We start from the raw sequence: 20,501 nt of genomic DNA on the forward strand, positions 1-20,501 counted from the left end.
CACCTTTTTGCCCAACCTTTCCATCTCCCTACTTTTCTTGCCAGAAGGAAGCAATTCAGTAGAAGGCAAGAGTTTAGAATTTGTGTCAGAAGAGTCAGACACAACAGACAGGTCAGCAGAGGGATGTTTGTAGAGAAACTTACCAGTCATCAGGCACCTTATAAACCTTTCAGGATTTTTAGGGGCTGGAGATTAGGTATCAGGAGCCTGAGAAGCTGCGGAAAAAAAGTGTTTAACAGGGCAGCTAGGACCAGAGGAACAGAAGAGGGCTTAGAGGACTCAACCTGGAAGAGTTCATAATACCTCTTTTGGATGTCAGAAACCTCAGAATGGTCCCATTTAAAGAAATTCATCATACAAAAGATAATATCCCAAAAAGGGAGTTCCTCAAAGGGAGAATCTGGGCTAATGGAATCTTCCTCCTCAGAACCAAAGTCAGAAAGAGAAGGAATTTGAGAGGAGTACGCCAAAGACTCTTTCCCAGCATTCAAGTCTTCATCAGAAGTGTCCTGCTCTCTAGGCTTCTTAAGAGGAGTAGATATCGGGGGGGGGGGCAGGAACAGAAACTCCTTGGGCAGGCTTCAAGGTCATGAGTCCATTAAACAGGCCATGTGGAAAATCCTGCCATTCACGCTGGCAATTTCTGGAAGCAGGGAAATGTGTTTAGATTTCTGCGCTTTCTTTAGAGGGACATCAGCCATAAATACTTAAGGAGGTTTGGTCCCTTGCTGACACTCAATCAATTTAGTCGGAATCTCCTCCCAAACAAGAATCTGGGAGGAATGTCCTTCAATCCATCAGAAATAATCAGCTGAGGTTCCTCTCAACATCTGCAATGAATGTCTGCAGAACTTCTGAGGACATGTGAGAACATGAATCCATGCCAACTTCTGATGTGGTCATGGCAGAGGAAAACGACAGAGCAACTGGATGATCCTTTGGGATTTCACCAGCTGAGAGAAAGATGTCCAGGAAGGCGGTGAAGCAGCCAAATCTGACCTAATTTTTTTGGTCTTATTGGCAGATGGCTGATCCTTAGGAGGAGATGATTCTGCCATAGCACCCTGCACCAACAACTTAAGACACTGGTTTTCCACATAGAGAGACAAGGAAGAGAGATGACTACAAAGGGTCTGAGGGACAAACGCTTGACAAATTGAGCACAAAGTCTGGTTGAGAGAAGTATCCAAGTAAAAAAGACACTGCTTGTGATGGTCCTTATGCAGAATCTCTCCCCTACTCTCACATTTTCCCTTTCTAGATGACATGTAAACTTGCAAACCAAAGGAAAATAAGATAAGAAAACCTCCAAAGGGTCATTTATCTAAAAACGGCTTTTTAACCATCACAAATGAAGGAGTATTCAGACCAATGATCAAAGATGGTATTCGGACTGGTGGCAAAGAAGTTCTGAGGTATGTATGTCACCTTTATGCCCTACATAGTTTACTATAAAAATTGCAACCAACAAAACAAAAAAAATTCAATACAACGAAAAACATCACCGAAAACATAACACTGAACAAGTCATTATGTCAAATCACATGCCGATTATTTGATTCAGCATTATTCAACATACCATTTCCCCTGCACCTGTCAGAACAGGAACTATAGTTCTGGTTGTATGAATGTACTGCACAACACTAAACCTTAAGTTTTTGCAGGGGGGCAACCCCCCTGCACCCTCCACACCCCCTGCAAATTATATATTCCAACTCAGAGATCGTACTACAGTGGGGAAAAGGGGAAAGTTCCGGATCTGCACTGTACCACAATCTCTACTAATCACATCAACCACATGTGTGCAAATGCACAGTGCATTCGTTGACCGGGAACTACATCACGGGATTCAGCCAACCGACATCTGGTGGTCGCAGAACCTTAACTTGTAATTTTCATGGTAAACCACCTACACCATGAGCAGGGAGCACACATGTGATGTACAACATCTTTGAAATCCTAAGGCTTTGGTATACTGGCTGGACATTGGGCTACCCTTGGCAGGGGATACCCTTTACTAAACAATACTGTAACAGTGATATGGAAGGCACTAACAATGGGTGCAAGACCAGTTCACTAGTTTGGAGCACCCACACAAAACTGTGGTGACACTGAAATGAGTATGAGGGCATGTTTTACTTGTGGGGTACCTGAAGTAATAAAGTACACTTCCAGTACTGGATGTATAACCAGGACATCTGGATAAGGCACCTTAGCTCAGAACTGACGTGTAACTGCCAGAATTCAAAATGCCAGATAACCACTCTTCTCTTACCAGCCTTCCAGTCAAAGTGACTAATATAAAAAAAATCTCCATCCATACACAGCACCCTGTGTACTGCAGAGCCTGTCAGTGTTAGGAATATACCTAGTCCTTTCCACAGCACCTGTAACTACCCTCACCACCACAAGATAAGAGGTTATTATAAGTAAAACTTACACTGGACAGAACAAAAAAATGAAAACAAATTTCATTTTAACTCTGATGTTTTTCAAGTATGGAAAAATAAGTACATCAGAACACATTTTTCAGAAGTGTATTTCATGTGATAAAACAATGTCTTATGCCTTAATTAAACTTTAATGTGGTTTATGTATGTGCCTGCATCTGTGTTTAAGTGTAACCTGTCTGCCTGCCTTCAAGAGTAGTGGATGACAGGCAGTATGACATAACTTCACAGCACTATACATACACTCACCTTTTACTGTTATCCGTGTGTTGCCTGTTTTTGCCCATATGCTCTCACCATATGGTGCATCACTGTGCTTCAGTGTATGGATAGAGAGGAGGTGCTCAGCCCAAGTTTGAGCACCTTTACATATTACAGGGTTGAGTTTTAATGGTTTAGCACCATGTTTAGCACGATATTGGTTGTTAGCTTCCAGAAACTCCAGGACAAAACTGTCAGTCTCTGAAACAAAGCAAATACAGTGGTTAAATATCTTGGGAATAGAGAACAAATCATACATTTCACACTTTTGATTGCAGAATCACTCTTAAGTCTTCTGATAAGCCTAGAACTATGCTCCTGTTAATGTCCTGTCATTGGCCCTTTTCAAAGACCTCTCAACTGTATGGCTATGCTCATATATGCATCCAAATAGATGGCACTGGTCATTTCATCTCTTTCTTCTCATTTACCTGTGACTTGACCACTTTTCTTGGAATGGGATTTTATCAATGTGTAAATCTCTACCAGTAGATGTCATGACCACCATTAACAATACAGTTTTGAAGGTGACAGCATCTTTTCCCTACCTAGAGGTAGAAAAGGTTAAAATATCCAGATTATCTGTTAACATCGTTTCTACTTTTTTCTCTAAACTTCCATCTCTTTCATAATATGATAAATCATATCACACAAAATATCACTTCTTTTTATTTTAGTAATCTAACAATGTGTGTGTCTAGAACAAAGACCTGAATAAATTTTTGCAAATGTGTAAAACTGAGATCAAAGAGTTGGAAACAGACATCAGATAAAAGTAATGTTTTGGGCAGGCGGCAAGCCCCCTGCACTCAAACACCCTTCTTGTTAAATCATAGAGTCAGACTTCAGTTCACCACATAATACAGAACGTGGAAATACTCAAAACTTGTAAAATTTAAGAATTTACTCTCCCCAAATGTGTGGTGAATGTGCAAAAATAAAGGTATAACTTTAAAATTCAGTGATTGGACTTCATATATTTATGGATTCTGGACTAGTACTGACTCTGCAGGTATTAGAACTACTTTGCATTAAAAAACCTCTGCCAGGTTACCAACTCCACCATTTACTCCCACAATGCATTGCCATATTGAAAAATCCTAAGATGGCCCCGGGTTGCTCTGAGAAAAATTCTCATTACTTTAAGCAAAGATCTTGTTTACTTTTCTTTCAACAATGTTTTTTTCACTTTTTACTCTCCATCTTTTCAAACTAACATGGAGTCCCTGGAGCAAACACCAGAGGTGCTTAATTTGTAACTCTTACTACATCTAAGGGCATTCTCTCTGCATAGGGTTTAGTAACGTCACCAAAAAGCACTATAGAAAAGCCCACCACATCACTGTTATGCAAGAGAAGCTTCAACATTTGGAACAGCAGCCCTCCATGCCATCTACAAAGTCTACTCATCAGAAAAATTTGTACAAACATTCTCATAAAAAAGGGAGCAATCATCATAAAGGAGGTGAAAAACATTACAGGACTTTATGCTACTTAGCCATTAAGCCTGATAAGCTGCAGAAACTGCTGGAACAAAAGACAAACTCTAAGGTGAAAGTTCCAGTCATAATAGTGGTTGACCTCATAGCTGAGTTTCCAGATATTTCTTTGCAAAACATAAGCCTTTCCCACCAGCTTCTATACCTCCTCCTCCAGCTCCACAAATTTCTCCTTTTGCCATTAGTCCTCTTCACTACCAATGCAGCATCCTCCCATTCCATGACAAAATGGCAGCTATCCTTAAATACTATAGATTTACCCTTACAAAGGTTATCATACCCCACTAAAACCAGCATTGGTCTTACACAATGACACTAGTGTCCCCTTACCTCAGCCATACACATGGCAGTTAAACAAATGTTAGTTCAACAGGCATCAGCCTCTTGGTATTTATTTCTGGGTTGGTCTATCTGATGTTGGATTTTCCAGTGCTGGCCCACCAGATGTTCGGTGAACTGATTTCATTTCCATAGATGTTTGCTTTACCAGTGTACATTGTACATCCATATCCCTATACAAAAATAGGGATATCATATCACATAATGATTTTTCCCAACACGTATTTGAAAAATAATGTTGTAACACAAATTGTGAAGGCACAGATGTGTGGTGACTACAACAAATCAGCTAGTAGTATCAAGTGTTAAATAGACAAAACAGCATATGATATACTCACAAAAGACAAATGTTAACACATGAGATACATGAGCATGTTTTAGCTTTTCACAGTTTTACAGCTGGGTATTGTCACTGATATGTTAATGATGATCTGAGACTGATATGTGCTGATCTGGAGACTTTTCTGCTTGTGTAGTTTATATACATAATTTAGGGGAGTTGGAGTTTAGGGGGCATTGTTTCTACAAAAAAAGAGTTGCTTTTTATTGTTTTTAAATAATGACTTTTAAGTGTTTTAGATCACAGAAGTGTTTTTACTATGTCAGGGATTGTCCAAGACTGAGGTTCACTGGTTTTAGGACTTGTACCCTTCCTCAATGTTGTGTGACCATATAGTTATTAGATAAGTAAAGGAGTATGGGAGGAAACTCTAGATGGGGGTGCAAGGTAGCTTGATCCCCTGAAAAATATTTGCTGATTCCTGCATAGTTATGAAAGCTAGGCATATGATAGCTGTATTACTAGTGTTTTCATTTTAGTTATTTGTGAGTTACAATGTTTATGTTCATGTTGCTCTTCAACTCTTGGGGAAACCAGGTACCTAACTTTTGAGAAACTCTTTGCTGGTCATGTAGCAGTAACAAACAATGTGAGGGAGGTCCTGTGTTCAATCTTCAGAAAAGTGTCAAGAGTTTTCCTTTCTTGCTGAGTTGTTAATGCAATAAGTTTTTGGTTTATTTTGTAATGGACACAGTAAGGCATACCTATTATGCTACTGAGCAAAATAATGTACAATGAAAAACTCTGTGCTCTTCTGAGTAGTGTAATGTAAGAACTCCTGAAAAAGTATAGTACGGTTTCACACAAACATTACATTATGCATCAAAGAAGCTAAATAGCATACAAATATCAAAACAGGGGAGAAACAGCAAAGTCAAGCTTTTTATATGTGAAGTTATCATTTCATAGAAAGAAAAACACATTCAGGGAATCACTGTTCATTAAAACAACAGCAAGCTGGAAAGGTGGTCAGAATAGCCAAATTTATTTTTCACAAAAAAAAAAAAAATTCAATTTACTCAAGAAAGGAGAGAGAGGGTGTTTTAAGAAATAAACGGTTGTAAACAAAGGCAAAGGTATATATAACAATAACCCATCGCAGGGTGGGGTTAATGGGAGATTTTCCCCTCTTTGGTTGGTTTTGATCCTAACTGCTTATATTGAGTGAAAAAAAATGTGTAATGATCAAAAGTGCTTGCTATTATTTGTACTACAATTCATTTTATTTCCTTAGAACCTAATGTTTATTGTATCTGATGCATTTTTAAGATCTTTTTGTACAAATAAGATATCATCTTTTTCATGCTGTTTTACTATGCTGTATGTACTGGAGCCTTTCTCCCTGAAAACGGGCTTTTTTGCCCAGTTGGACAATTACCCGGTAAACACATGTAATTAAACAAATAAATAAATAGTATTTCTGCCATTTACAGCAAATACTTAAATATTTCTAAATCACAAGCATCCCTTGAGTCAATCACTCTGCAGCCCAAGGCTTTTTACTAGATATTTTCACATTTGCTCATGAGCTTTCCTGTACTTTTTGTCAACCACTGCACATACCGCTCAACCCCTTAGTGCAAAAATTCTAGACAAAGTCAAAAATAATGGTTACACAAAAATCCAGTATTGGGAGTGTTATTTAAATATTGCTCTTATAAATGCAGAAAGATGCTAGAACATGTTTTACATTAGCATGCAATTTCTGAAAATATGAAATCTGAAATTCAAACGTGTATCATTATTTAGTAACTTCAATCCTTGCAGATTTGCCAGGTAAAAAATTATGAGGAACAGACCCAATAAATAAGGCAAAAGTCTGGCTATTCTGCAAAGTACTGGAGAGTTAAGAGCTATGCACTTACAGCACAGTTAAGACAAAATGGACTAAGTGTGTCCTGTAAAGAATGTACCACTGCAAAGCTGAAAAGGTTAAAGAACTAAATAGAATTCACCCCAGATAAAGGAACACTAAGATAAATTTTCACATCCTAATTATCAGCTTGTTCATGAGCTTATTTATACCAGATTGCTAATGATTAAAGATGTGACAATACAGATAAACCACAAAGCAGCTGGTGAAGTTTATTAGCTATCAAGATGAAAAAAAAAATCAACACACACACTACGCTGGATCTGGATATAAAATTATTCAGATAGTGCAGACTTGTAAGATAACAAATGTAATATGAACATAATGGAAGTTAAAACAGTTAAAGTAGTGTGGTACGTTGCATGTGGCCTTCCCAGGTTTTGCAGTACTGTGCGCAAGAGAGACTGTCTAAAAATTTAAACTCCTAAGGTAAAATTCTGAATAGTGAACTGCATTTAGACATACTGGCAGTTAGTGCAGAGGATTAAGCCTATAGTATTAGCTGTTATTGTTGTTAATGCTTCCTGTGGTGCAGAGATTCCCTCAGCATCATTAGCCTACTGTGCAACCTTGAGTAAGTCACTTAAACAGATAGTGCTTTGGGGAAATTGAGAAATTGGGCTAGGCCTCTAAATGGTCTCCTGGACCACATACATAATTATCTATGAACTGGGGACTCACAAGTGAAGAAATCAAAGATGATGTTCTTTTGTGGCCTACTGTAAAGACATGTTTACTTAGTCACTGAGCAGTCCTTACTTTAAGGATCTGGGCCTAATGTTGGACTGGACTAACACCCAGACTGTGGTCACTACTTCCTATATGAAGTCAGGAAGGATGGTCTAGCTCATGCTACATTTTGTAATACCAATGATGTTACTGTAGATGTAATGATAGCACTGTCTTAATGAACAGATATTTTGATAAGCTATTCACCCATACCAAAGTAAATGTCATTAAGCAGCATATGTTGTGTACCGTATCTCCTTTGTCCCCTGCCACACAGACAGTCTGGACCAATGATTTCTAGTTGCACAACACAGATGGTACTTGGACTGAAGTCACATGCCTTACAATGGGAGGAAGTGCATCCTTATATGCTACTAAGAAAGTATGCTGAAAGAAAAGTACAATATTTTGACCATAAATAGTCTTAATCAGGGAAGTTTGAATGGTGTGTGGGAGACATTATACTTTTGCAGTAAAAGATGAGAAAGAAAGTGACTTACTAAACAGTATGGGAAATACAGAAGAAAAATTGTGAACTATATATTTTTTCTTAAATTTTAAACTTTTTCCACCTCTGGGTGCATAAAACAATAGAGTCAGTAGCAATAATTTATTTCTTCATTAAGACTTTGATGTTTGCAAAATATCTAGCTGATTAGTGAGGATTATATACAAATTAATATTACCATCATTTTTCTATGCCTGTGCTTTGTTCAACTACATATATTAAATACAGGATACTGCAAACAAAATAGTTGGCTATGCAACACTTAATACAGAAAAATATCTTTATAAATCAACAAACATGTTTTTCCATAAAGCTAGGCCTTACTGGTACCTGCTGTCATCAAAATTATTTGATATACTAAATATATGTTACCATAAATTAAATGTAATTTAAATGGTATTTCAATAAACGATGTAGGTCCTGTGTGTGAGTGTATCTGCAACTGACATTGTCAATTTATCTGACTACAGGTGTTTGGAATGTGGGAGAGAAACTGTATTTGGTGCACTTGTAATCAGCCGTAACTAAATTAATCATCGATAATTATGACTGTGTATGAGACTGGATACCTATTACTAGGGCAGTACAGAGCCAGAAACAAAGGAGGCAATATATGCAAGTCTCTGTCATCTTCACATTAAAATGGAGTGTAATATCTGCTGCAACTTTTGGTAGTAATTAATATATGGATAACTCTGAGAAAGTAATATCTTAGCTACACATTTCTTTCTAAGGTAACCTCACTCTAGCTTGAGTAGTCTATAGTTTTTATGAATCCCTCATCCTGTTCGAACAAGGAAAAGCAGAAAAACAGAAGTATGCAACTTTATGAAAAGTAAGTAGATTCCATTACTGGAGAGGTACACTAATCTAGAAGAACTTGTGAATTGAAACGACAGGCAATTATGACTAGGGTACCTGCACGGTAGAAATAAAAACCACTTTAGGGCAAAATAGAACTCCAGTGTAAAACAGGCAATGCCTAAAACGTGTCTGAATCCAAAGAGTGCCAAGCCACTGAGATACAGATCTTTCTTAACATCTTCAAATAAAATCTTGAAAGAATAACACCAATGAATCACAGAAATGTGGCGCATGTTTAAAAAGGGTCTTCAAATGTCAGAAACTTCAGAGATTGGAAAAATGATAGGAAATCTTCGGGAGTCCTAACAACAAGGAAAGGCTATTGTTCTTTTTCCAGCAGTACCGTTGTATAATTATACAGGAGGTGGCCACTGTCAGGTTAAGTTTACAAATCTCTTCAAATTTATATTGGGCTAAGTAAGAAATAATGTAACTGTATTCATTTTATCAAAAGTTTCAAAATGATTTACAGGATATAGAAGAGAAATAAAACAGCAATTCGCCCTGCCTTTATTTTGCTTTAATTATAACTTGGAATGATAGTAGCTTTCCAGAGACTCCCTGAAAATTTAGCCTCTAATAAAGACTATAAGAATATGCCAATTTAAAAACAAACATGTAACTTATGATATCCTTTGTTTGCCGACTATTCAATATAACTTTAACCAATTCAAGCACTTGGAGGCTATCCCAATAAATAGCAGATGCAAGGCAGGGAATAAATCATAGACATGGCATGAGTCCATTCACACATAACAGGTATACATGCGCACACACATAGGCTCAGCATGCATACATATGGACAATTTAGACATTGTCAATTTATCTCTCTATAGGCATTTGGAATGTGGGAGAGAAACTGCAAACTCTAGAGAAAACCTATACAGTTACACGGAGGAAATGCAGATGCCTCACAGAAGGCATTCCAGCTGGGAGTCTAGTCAGCGACTCAGAGATTATGAGGTAGCAATGCTAACTTCTGTATCATTGTACTACTCCAAGTAAAGAGTTGTTATGCATTATTACCCTTAAATCTCCAAAGGGTGATTCAGCTGAACCTGCCATAAACTTCTAGTAATAGATAACTATTACAGTCTCCCTGTACCTCATAAGCAGAAAGTATTCATTGAGTCAGCACAGTTTTTCTCCATGATTCATTTACTAAACTGCACTACCTACTTCCCAAGTTCCATTCTAGATCCTACTATCTTACTCATATAGTGCAATCTTTGTGGATTTTGAACTTTTCTAAACATTGTTCTCAAACTTCTGCCTCCAAAATGTGGAAGTCTGCGTCTCATAATGTGGAAGGGAAAATGTAGCGCACTTACTAACAGCTTAGTAACAATTTCAACTAGAAAATGACAGGATGGCTAAAATGTTTTATTTTATAAAGTATAAAAAATATTTTCATGAATTGATATGATTCATATGGTACTGTGAGGAACATGGACTTTTTAAGACTCAAAAGAGTAACATTCCTCATAAAGATGTATACTTCCACTTGACCTTTAATCCATGTGTAGTCTAGCAAAATATTACAAATATTCAGTAGGAATAATTAAAGAAAAACAAGTAGCAAAGTGCTCTTTGCTATACAGAATGCTCAGGTCAGACCTTGAATATCATACCTCATCTACCACCCATGAAGACTATAGCAAAAAATTAATTGAAAAGCAAGCCACCTGTTTGGGTTCATTAACAGAAGCTTAATTATCATATTGCAAAATAACCTGCAACTTTTTCTCACCAGCAAATTAATTTTTCCCTGTAACCCCTTATAATCCTTAAACATGATGGAAACTGTTCTAATAAGCAAATCATTTTTATATTGTGAGCATCATGTATGTTTTTTTAAATCACTGGATAACAGCAACTCCTCACATTCTATACTTCTTTTATGTCTAACTTTTCAGTTCCACATAGTTTCAAAATGTTACTTTTTATCCATGGCTGCTTCTTCAATGTTCTGAACTGATAATCTTGAAAGGCACTGTATAGTGTGTACTTTAAATATTTTAAATATCATCTGACCATATTTGGCTTGCCTTTGGCACTCACTCTGAAAAAGCTTTATATCCACTTTGGATTTGGATGATTTATTAAATAAAATATATAATTAGTAATGCACAATTGTCTCTGTGTGAATTCCTGGTCACTTTAGTTATACTGCTAAGCATGAAGTTCATTTAAATGTACTTAAGCAGTGTGATTATTCCACTATAATGACACATGCCGGGCATCTTAGTGCTTCTAGAAGACTGTATCTAGAATATGAATTCTAATAAACAAAATTAGAAAAAAAACATTGCATGCATTTCTCCTACCTAGTAATAAGACAGAACTGTGTTAACTCTACTGACTAGCATCTGGTTTGGAGTTCCATTACAATCTCATTTTATCCTACAAACAGACCAGCCCTGACTATCCATAAGGGCATGAAGAAGTGAGTGACAGGTACAACTAACCACAGAACAATCATGTGTCTATCATGTGGGAATGAAGAAATGAGTGGCAGGTGCAACTAACCTAAGAGTTATACTTAATAACCCAGCAGTCACTGCACTGCCACCTGAAGGTGCCCAGTGTGAACCATGCTCCCCAGCTACTGGTAATCCTCTGCAAAGTGTTAAGTGTCTATTAGCCTTTGGATGGCTTTCAACTACATTCTCTCCCATGAAAGTTCACTCATCATTCATACCTTCCATCATGATAGGCCCCTCCAATGACCTGACTTAACTATAAAAATTTGTCCCGAATTTTTTATATATTTAAAATCACCCCACTGAAACTGTACATTGTTTTCTCTCCTTTCTATAGCCCATCCCCCAATGCAGTGGAGATGCTAGTTATGATTTGGTCACATAGCTGCTTCTTCCCTTTTTATACCTTCTTGGAAGATGCACTTTTCCCTACGCCAAGGACCAGCCTAATTTTTATGAGTTCTCTTCTACTGCCATGCTGTCTTCCCTTCTTATGTCTTACACCTGGTGACTCAAGAAATATACCTGATGTCACTGCCAGGAAACGTTAATCACCTCTTGATGTCTGTTAGTTGCGATTTCATTACGCAGCCCACCCTGTTATTTGTCTTACCTATAACTGACCTTTTAAGTCCTTCCAACACCCGTTTCTTTCTTTCTTTCTTTCTTTCTTTCTTTCTTTCTTTCTTTCTTTCTTTCTTTCTTTCTTTCTTTCTTTTTCCCTCTATATGAAGTTCATTCTTCATTGAGTATTTTTGCTGATGTTTACATTTTGCATTTCCTTGCCATTCTGATGGATCAACTTTAATGATACCTTAGCACTCCAGCTTATTAGAATAATGTGTTCTGGCATAGAAGTTACTAGATCTGGCACTCTAACTCATGCACCTGCGGGATAACATTTGGGGGTTGTTTTACATGAAATATTCTAAGTGTAGTTTTCTTACAGTACAAACAATATCTTATTTATTATTATTTCCTTTGTATTGTGTTCCATTTATCCTTTTCCCACTTCAGACTTTAAGCAATGATGTTTAAAATATGCACTGAATGTCTGCTTCTGTCAAGGATTTATGAACAATACGATTTAACTCAGAAAAGCAAACCTAGCCTTGCCATTGCAATACTTTGTGTATCATACTAATTCGGCATAACAGAATGAAGAACTATAGTTAAAGCGCTTTTATTTATAATTTCCACTTCTGTAATATTTTACAAAATGTAGTTCTTAGTACCTGAGGACTGTTTTCCTTTCTCCATGCTGTTTCCAATGGATGCCATTCTTGGACTTGTGTCATTGCAAGATACTGGTGTCCCTTTTGGAAGGACATTCTTCTCATAGTATCCAGGATTGGTGATGTTGCCAGCTGGGCTGTACTGTGCAACTGCAATCACTAAACCTTTCCCATCTGTTGCCTTAGCAATGCCAAGTTCTGTAGAATCTTTCCAGACAACCTGAGTGAAATGCCCTGCAAGGATAAATGAGAAAAAATAGAAATTAAGCTTACTTTTCTAAATGTTCTTGCTTTTCCTCGCTGCCTGTTTCTCAGTGCATGCCTTATCTAGCAAAGCATCATTTCAGAGCTCAGTCTGTTATAAATGAAGGTAACCCATTAGCAACATATCCATACACTAAGATTACATTGCTCTGAGAGACACATACAGAATTAATCAAAACTAAAATTTTAATGTTTCTCAACACATGCTTCACAGTACAGCAGACACAAATTCATGTTGTAATGGTATTCATGATGTCACAGAGATGTTACATATTCATCTGCTTTAATGTTTCTAGAGCTCATTCTGTCATTACACTAAAAATGGGTTCCTCCCAACTGGACATCCTGATCAGTAAGTATAAACAACCAACCAAGAAGCCAAATTCAAAAGCTAAATGAAGACTTCTCAGCTGGATACCCGTGATCAACAGAATAGACAAATAAACAAGTAGTTAGACTGTGAATGTGGGTAAAAGTGTTTGACAACCTCACCAATGTCTTCTACCTTCACTGAGTGAAGATGAAGCATTCAGAAAGTGCAGGCTTCATAATTAATTACTTAATTTTAATATTCATTGCTAAGTTGCAAAGTAGCTAGGTCTGGCACTTGGCTTATAAGATTAAGGATCTGTTAACAAGCTTTCTTGTGGTCCACTGGTGCAAGGATTGATTATTTACTGCACTTTTAGTTATGTATTTTTAAGTTATTTACTGTTGTAGGCTGCAAAATCAAGTGTGCTAGCCTTTCTGTGTTGTGTGCTTACTACTTTTTTTATTTATTTTTCTGACTGTTTTCTCAAAAAAGAAAAAAAAATCCTACCTGTTTACTCATTTCCTACCATTTTCTCTAGCTATTTACTGATTCCAGGACTGTATTTTGAGTTGTCCAGGCCTTCTGTGGTAGAGGAAAGTCTTTCTGCTTATCAGTGGGAGTAGTAAGCACTGAACAGTCTATCTAGCACTTGAGGAGTGATTTCCAGCTCAGAAATTGTATCTAATTGGCCATTTTGGGCTGCTTTCTATCCCTTTTAATTTTCTGACTTAAAAACCCATGTTTGTGCAGGTTTACTCTTGTTTTAGCTCTGCAGATCCTGTCTGGGCATCCTGCAAACTACTACAACAGCAGAAAGGAAAAAGAGAGGCTTTGATTAATCATAAGTACCTCCATTTGCGTTTTTTGCGTGTATCTTGCTTTCCGCACTTTAAAATAGCCGTTTTTAGTGCACTGCATTCACTGTTACTGCATTTTTTTGCATTTTAAAATAGTTTACTGCACTTTTAGTCATTTTTTAAGTTATTTGCTGTTGTAGGCTAAACACTCAAGAGCGATAGCCTTTCTGTGCTTTAAAAGTGTGTTTACTACTGTTTTGTTTTCCTGACTGTTTTCTCAAAAAAGAAAAAAAAAAAACAAAAAAACAAAGAAAATCCTATCTGTTTGCTTGTTTTCCACCATTTTCTCTAGCTAGAATAAGCCGAATTTCAGATTTGCTGATTCCAGGACAGTATTTTGAGTTTCTGAGTTGTCCAGGCCTTCCGTGGTACAGGGAAGTCTTTCTTCTTATCAGTGAGAGTGGTAAGCACTGAACAGTCCATCTAGCACTTGAGGAGTGGTTTTCAACTCAGACATTGTATCTAATTGGCTGTTTTGGGCTGCTTTCTATCCCTTTTAACTTTTTGACTTAAAACCCGTGTTTGCACATCGTGCAGCACTGCTAAGCTAGGTTAAACTATTACCGGAACCAGAAAGTCTGCTCTTCAAATTTTCCCTTCGATCTTACTAGCTTTCCCACTTCTGCACTCAAACTAGTTAACTTAAGATCAGCACTTGCTCAAAAACTAACTGTAGTATTTTAAAAAAGTAGATAATAACGCTTAGGAGCAACCCAGCTAATGCTAATGGTTTGAGAAAGCCTTTTGGCGAAAGCGCTTACTTATTTTATGTGCCTGAATTAAAGATACCTTATTTTATCTGGAACGAATTATTCTTGGACATTACAACATTTTTTGCTATCTAACTGGTATTCAACTGATGCTGGAAACTTTATTTTGTGCTGGGTTGCTCCTAAGCGTTATTATCTACTTTTTTTGCATCTTACTTTTTGACTGGCGCCGGAGCATTTATCCCTTGGTGGTTTGCTTTTCATTTATTTATTGTAGCATATATACTGGTACCAGCATTAAAACTCTCCACAAAGGAGAATAAAATAATAGCTGCAGTACTTAATTATGTTGGACATTAAACCAGGCATCTATAAAGGTCAGTTCCCTGTGCTTTCTCCTATCAACCTGGTGAACTTGGGCATCCTAAGGCAATGTGGCAATTGCCTCATGTACACAGAAACCCACTCCTCCTACCCCACAACACTATGACCTGTGAGAGATGCACATATATAGCCCAACTTCAAGCCAAGCACTCTCCTGCCAAGACTGAATCAGCCATTCAAGAGTAGAAGGTTAACACCTGCGCAACACCACATTTGACACATAACCCACCAGTACATACACCACCACAGCCCTCACATAGAAACACAAAACACACACCTACCTTTACAGAGGGTCTCAATAAAAATCTGCCCAAACAACAGAGACCTCCAAGGCAGAAATGCAAGCAATCCCTACATCCCAGCACAAACCATGTAACACATAGTTAACACAGTGTGCCACACAATCAAAGCCCCTAAGGCAAAACAACCTACCCAATACACTAGTCATAGGTGCCTCAATAGTAAGGCACACTGATGTCCCACTCACCAAGCTAAATAAGGAGAGAGTCACGGTCAGCTGCTTGTCGGGTGCCAGGATCCACCACATAATGCACACACTCAGGTCACTCCACAACAAGTACAAATATGATTCAGCCATTGTCCATGTTGGTGTGAATGACCTGGGATGTACCTCCCTGGACTACATGAAAAAATAAGTAGAGGAGCTCTCCGATCTTGTTGCCCAGGCAGGTATGACCATGGCTCTGAGTAGCATCCTACCGTCACCCAGAATGATACCAAAGTACAAACAGAAAATGACTGACTTTGGCAATTGGCTAAGTTTCTGGTGTCATGCAAAGGGGATCAAGTATCTGTCTGTCTGGGATGACATGATCAACCGACCTCGATGCTTCACCAGAGATGGCCTGCACCTGTCACCCCTGGGATTCCAGATACTGGCCAAAGCTCTTGCTGACCTTATAGTGCCTTTTTTAGGCAATGTTCTGAAGACAAAATTTCCCCTGTAACAGTCACAAGCAAACAAAATATGAGGGTTATGCTACTCAATGCTAGAAGCCTAAATCTTAAAATGCACTCACTTAAAGCACTCCTAAAAATGCAGAACATCGATATCTGTGCAGTGACCGAGACCTGGTTCAAGGCTCAGGACAGCACCCCGGCTTTACCAGGCTATAATTCTTATCACACCTTTTGGCCCCCTAATCCAGACCGAAGCAATAAAGGTGGAGGTGTCTCCATATTCATAAAAGATATGCACACCTCCAGACAAATAGCTCAACATAACGCACCTTGAGCTACTTCAGGTACAGGTAAAACTGCAATCCAGGTTGTAGCTTGCTATAGATCCCCCACCATGTCCCAAGAGTCCCACTCCACATTCCTAAACACAGTGGAAAATATTAGAGTACAACCCAATACCCTTATACTAGGAGATTTTAACTACCCCTCCATTAATTGGGAAAATTACTCAAGTACCAACTCACTAGCTCAACGTTTTCTGGAATTCATTAATTCCAACACCCTAGACCAACTAATACTTACCCCCAACCAGGGGTAGAAACATCCTTGACCTGGTCATTACCAACATGGGAGACCATTGCTCTACACCCAAAATCAATTTCTCCCTGGTCAGATCTGACCACAAGCTTATCACCACGGACATCCACATTCCACCCGCACCTCCATTAAAGGAAACCACTGTAAAAAAAACTTCTCCAAAGCCAACTTTGGGCTTCAAAAACAGAGGTGGCAAACTTCACGATGCCCATGCAAATGGAAAATAGGTGTATGACTGCTGAATCATACACCAAAGCATTGTATGAGCATATACACATGTGCATGGAATGGGCCATACCAAACAGAACCAAGACGCTCTCCTCCAAAAAAAAGGAAGCCAATCTAGTGGACCACTACCATTAACAAACTCTACAACAGAAGAAAAAAACTGTTGCAAAAAGGAGTGAAATCCCAAGACTGGAAAAACTCCAATGTTAGCCTCAGCAAAAAAACGAGATCCCTTATCAAATCATCTAAAGCATGTTACAAAAACAAAATTGCTGCAGATTCTAAAGACAACCACAAGGCATTCTATAGCTATGTCAACAATCTATATGGCAAGTTTCAGATCTGCTCTGAGTTACAGCACAATGGCAATACATATACAGAACCAAGTGATATTGCCAACATATTGGCTGACAGGTTTAGTGTAAACTTTACCCCCTTTCACTCCCCAAAGGGCCAATCTCAGTACCTGAGGAATGCCAGGTCCCTATCATCATGGCTACACAGGTAAAAAACACACTGTCCAAAGTCAAGAATACAGCTTCCATGGGACCTCACAATATCCCAGGCTGTGTCCTACATGAACTACAAAATGAACTGGCACCACACCTGAGTACCATGCTCAATCACAGCCTCATATCAGGCTTTGTTACTGCAGAATGGTGCACTGCTACTGTCATCCCACTCCACAAAGGGGGAGTGACTACAGATCCTGGGAACTACCGTCCCATTAGCCTGATGAATATGATATGTAAGGCCGCAGAGCGCATCATCATGGGCCTCCAAACACTGGACCCCATGCAGTCTGGGTTTGTGAAAGGCAGATCATGCCTACTCAACCTGATCAACTTCTTTGAGTCTGTCACCAGAGCTGTGGATGAGGGCAAGGTAGTGCACACAGCCTACCTAGATCTTGCCAAGGCCTTCGACACCATCCCTCACTCAGGAATTATAGATAGACTCACTAAACTAAGCATAAACCCTTGTCACAAGATGGGTAGCCAAATGGCTCACTGATGGAACTCACACTGTAAAAGTAGCAGACTTTAAATCTGACTACTGACCAGTTACAAATGGCATTCCACAGGGATCAGTCCTGGGTCCTCTCCTGTTTGGCATCTACTTCTCTGAAGTCCAAACCAACACAAAGGGACTCTGGTTGAATAAGTTTGCAGATGACTGCAAATTGGGAGCAATTATAGATTCTCCTACGGATGTAGACATCTTAAAACAAGGCCTCACTGAGACCGATGACTGGTGCAAGAATCATGCCCACAAGCTCAATGCCAAAAAGTGCATTGTCATTCCCTCTGGGAAAAATTTGGTGCCCATGAACTACCACATAGATGGTAGTCTGCTAAAACACCAAAGGTGTGATAACAGACCTGGGGACACAGGTTGACAGCAATCTCTCCTTTGATAACCACATTGCCACTGTTGTCAGAAAGTCCTTCTATGTAGCACATCTTATCACAAAAGGTTTCTCATCCAGAAAGAAAGAGGTCATAATCCCTCTTTACTCATCCCTCATTAGACCTATTATAGAATACAATGCCCCATTTGGTGTGTACCTTGCTAGACACCTACAGCAACTGGAAAGGCCACAAAAATACCTCACTAAGATGATCTTAAGCCTTAGACATATGCTGTATACGGACAGACTCAAAAAAACTCCAGCTATACTCTGTCTCTTATCACCTACTTAGAGGCAAACTCTGCTTGACCTACAAGGCCATGTCTGACCCAGAGCTGGTAGATATGCTCCACCTACAGAAATCCTAATCCCTCTGTGCTACATGCTCGCTGGATGGACAGTTTTCTAACCCAGCGACCTCCCATTGTCTGGAACAAACTCCCCATTCACATCAAGCAGAGCACTTCACTGGCCCTTTTCAAGAGAAATCTTGAAGAGTGGATGGGCATGAGGAAGTTCACTACGGGGATCACTTCAGTGGCCCTGCTTGACAGGGGCATGGGAAACTAACTTTGGGTGGCAGTCACCCCGGGCTTCACCTCAATGGCCTTGCTTGACAAGGGCACTGGGAACTAAATTTGGGCAGCATGATGTCAGGGAATTTCTTGGGCTAGGCAATTAGCCTAGTACATACCTATGAACCTATGAACCCTCCATTGCCTAACTGTGTGACTGGGGTGAGTCTGAAAAAGGTCCATGGAGATTAGTGCTCTACCTTGGACAACAAATGCAAACAAATATGTGAAGCCACCACTTGCCAAACAAAAATGTTGTTTAGCTGGGAATGTGGCAAAAATCTCATTAAATGATAAGGCATATGTAAGCCAAAAATATAATTCTTGATAACCTGAAGAATTCACAGCCCAGCTACAGTAACATGTCACTGTTCATTGATTGTCATTTCTCCACATGAAGCTATGGGGATTGCTAAAATCATTGGTGTATAATGCTGAACTAAAGGGCTGATATCCTTGTGACTCAGAACTGTAGCTTACACTTTGTGAATCATATAGATGCCCAGTGGGAATCAACAAGCTGCAAGCTGTTTACTCTCAATAACCCTCTGTTTCTGAATCAAAGGCCAGAGTAAGCCACAACAATCCCTTGCTTTTATGTCAATTTTTATTTCTGAAGCGGCTCCAACAGCCTTTCCTTGCCATCACATTTTTATATAAATGTACACTTGCACAACATGTCTATTACACTGAATTTTGTTTAGCGCATGGATCTCAAAACTCAGATACCACAACAGCTAAATATGTATTAGTACCCTCAACTAAAGTCCACAAACTCCAAAAGAAAAAGAAGGGTAGTGAGAGCAACTAGGAATTTAGTGCATAATTTTTTCTCACTCAGCATTATATCAGTTTAAGGACTACTTGAGTCCTGCAGACTCTGAAGTTGTGAAATCTTTGGTTTAAATGATTTTGCTACTTTCCAGATACAACTCTAAAAATAAACAATGGCTGAAAAAACAGGAATCTATCCTATACAAATAAGTCTTCTTAGTGTGAGAAATAAAATCTCCAGAGTGCTATCCAATGAATGTTAACCATCTGGTACAGTGCCATAACACTGCCTATTTGTTTCTTACTAAGTCAGAGCTGATCATGGTGAGTTTTCATCTTAGAAGCCTTCAACAGACTTTTTGACCATCGCCTTGAAATCCCCAATGTAACACATAAACATTTGGGAAGGTGTATGCAGCAGGGGATTCACTTTAGAACACTGAAAGCCCAAAATGTTAAAATTCAAAACACTGAGCTCAAAATCTTGAAAATTCAAAACATTGAATCCCATAACACTGAAAAAATGTAGGAAACCAACATTTACTATATTCCAGCACAACTACATACAGAAACAAAAAAAAAACGGCAAACCATATTACAGTTCTCCAAATATAAGCAGGGAGGCAAGCCCCCCCACACCTCCTGCAACTTAAATATATCAACTCCGAAATCGCAAACACAGAACAAAATGGCAAACATACCATCCCACCACATCATAACAGTGTTTACACAGCCGATTCAACATTCTAACATTCGTTTTGTTCTGTGTAGTGTGATTTTGGAGTTAATATATTTAAGTAGCAGGGTGTGTGTGTGTGTGTGTGTGTGTGTGTGTGTGTGTGTGTGTGTGTGTGTGTGTGTGTGTGTGTCTGTGTGTGTGTGTAGG

At 38.7% G+C, this 20,501-nt stretch overlaps 1 protein-coding gene across 3 annotated transcripts in view; it reads right to left on the minus strand.

Moving 5' to 3' along the window:
- Positions 1–20,501, minus strand: part of LOC122790830 — a 754,878-nt gene that overhangs the window by 120,511 nt on the left and 613,866 nt on the right. For all 3 annotated transcript variants that reach the window (XM_044058466.1, XM_044058465.1, XM_044058467.1), the window contains 2 exons: positions 12,582–12,815; positions 2,700–2,912 (listed from right to left, as the gene is read on the minus strand). In XM_044058466.1, coding sequence (XP_043914401.1) covers positions 2,700–2,912; positions 12,582–12,815 — 447 coding nt within the window. The remainder of the gene's footprint in view (positions 1–2,699; positions 2,913–12,581; positions 12,816–20,501) is intronic.

The sequence above is a fragment of the Protopterus annectens genome, chromosome 16.part0, assembly GCF_019279795.1.
Source record: "Protopterus annectens isolate FY-2018-M chromosome 16.part0, PAN1.0, whole genome shotgun sequence".
NCBI lineage: Eukaryota > Metazoa > Chordata > Ceratodontiformes > Protopteridae > Protopterus > Protopterus annectens.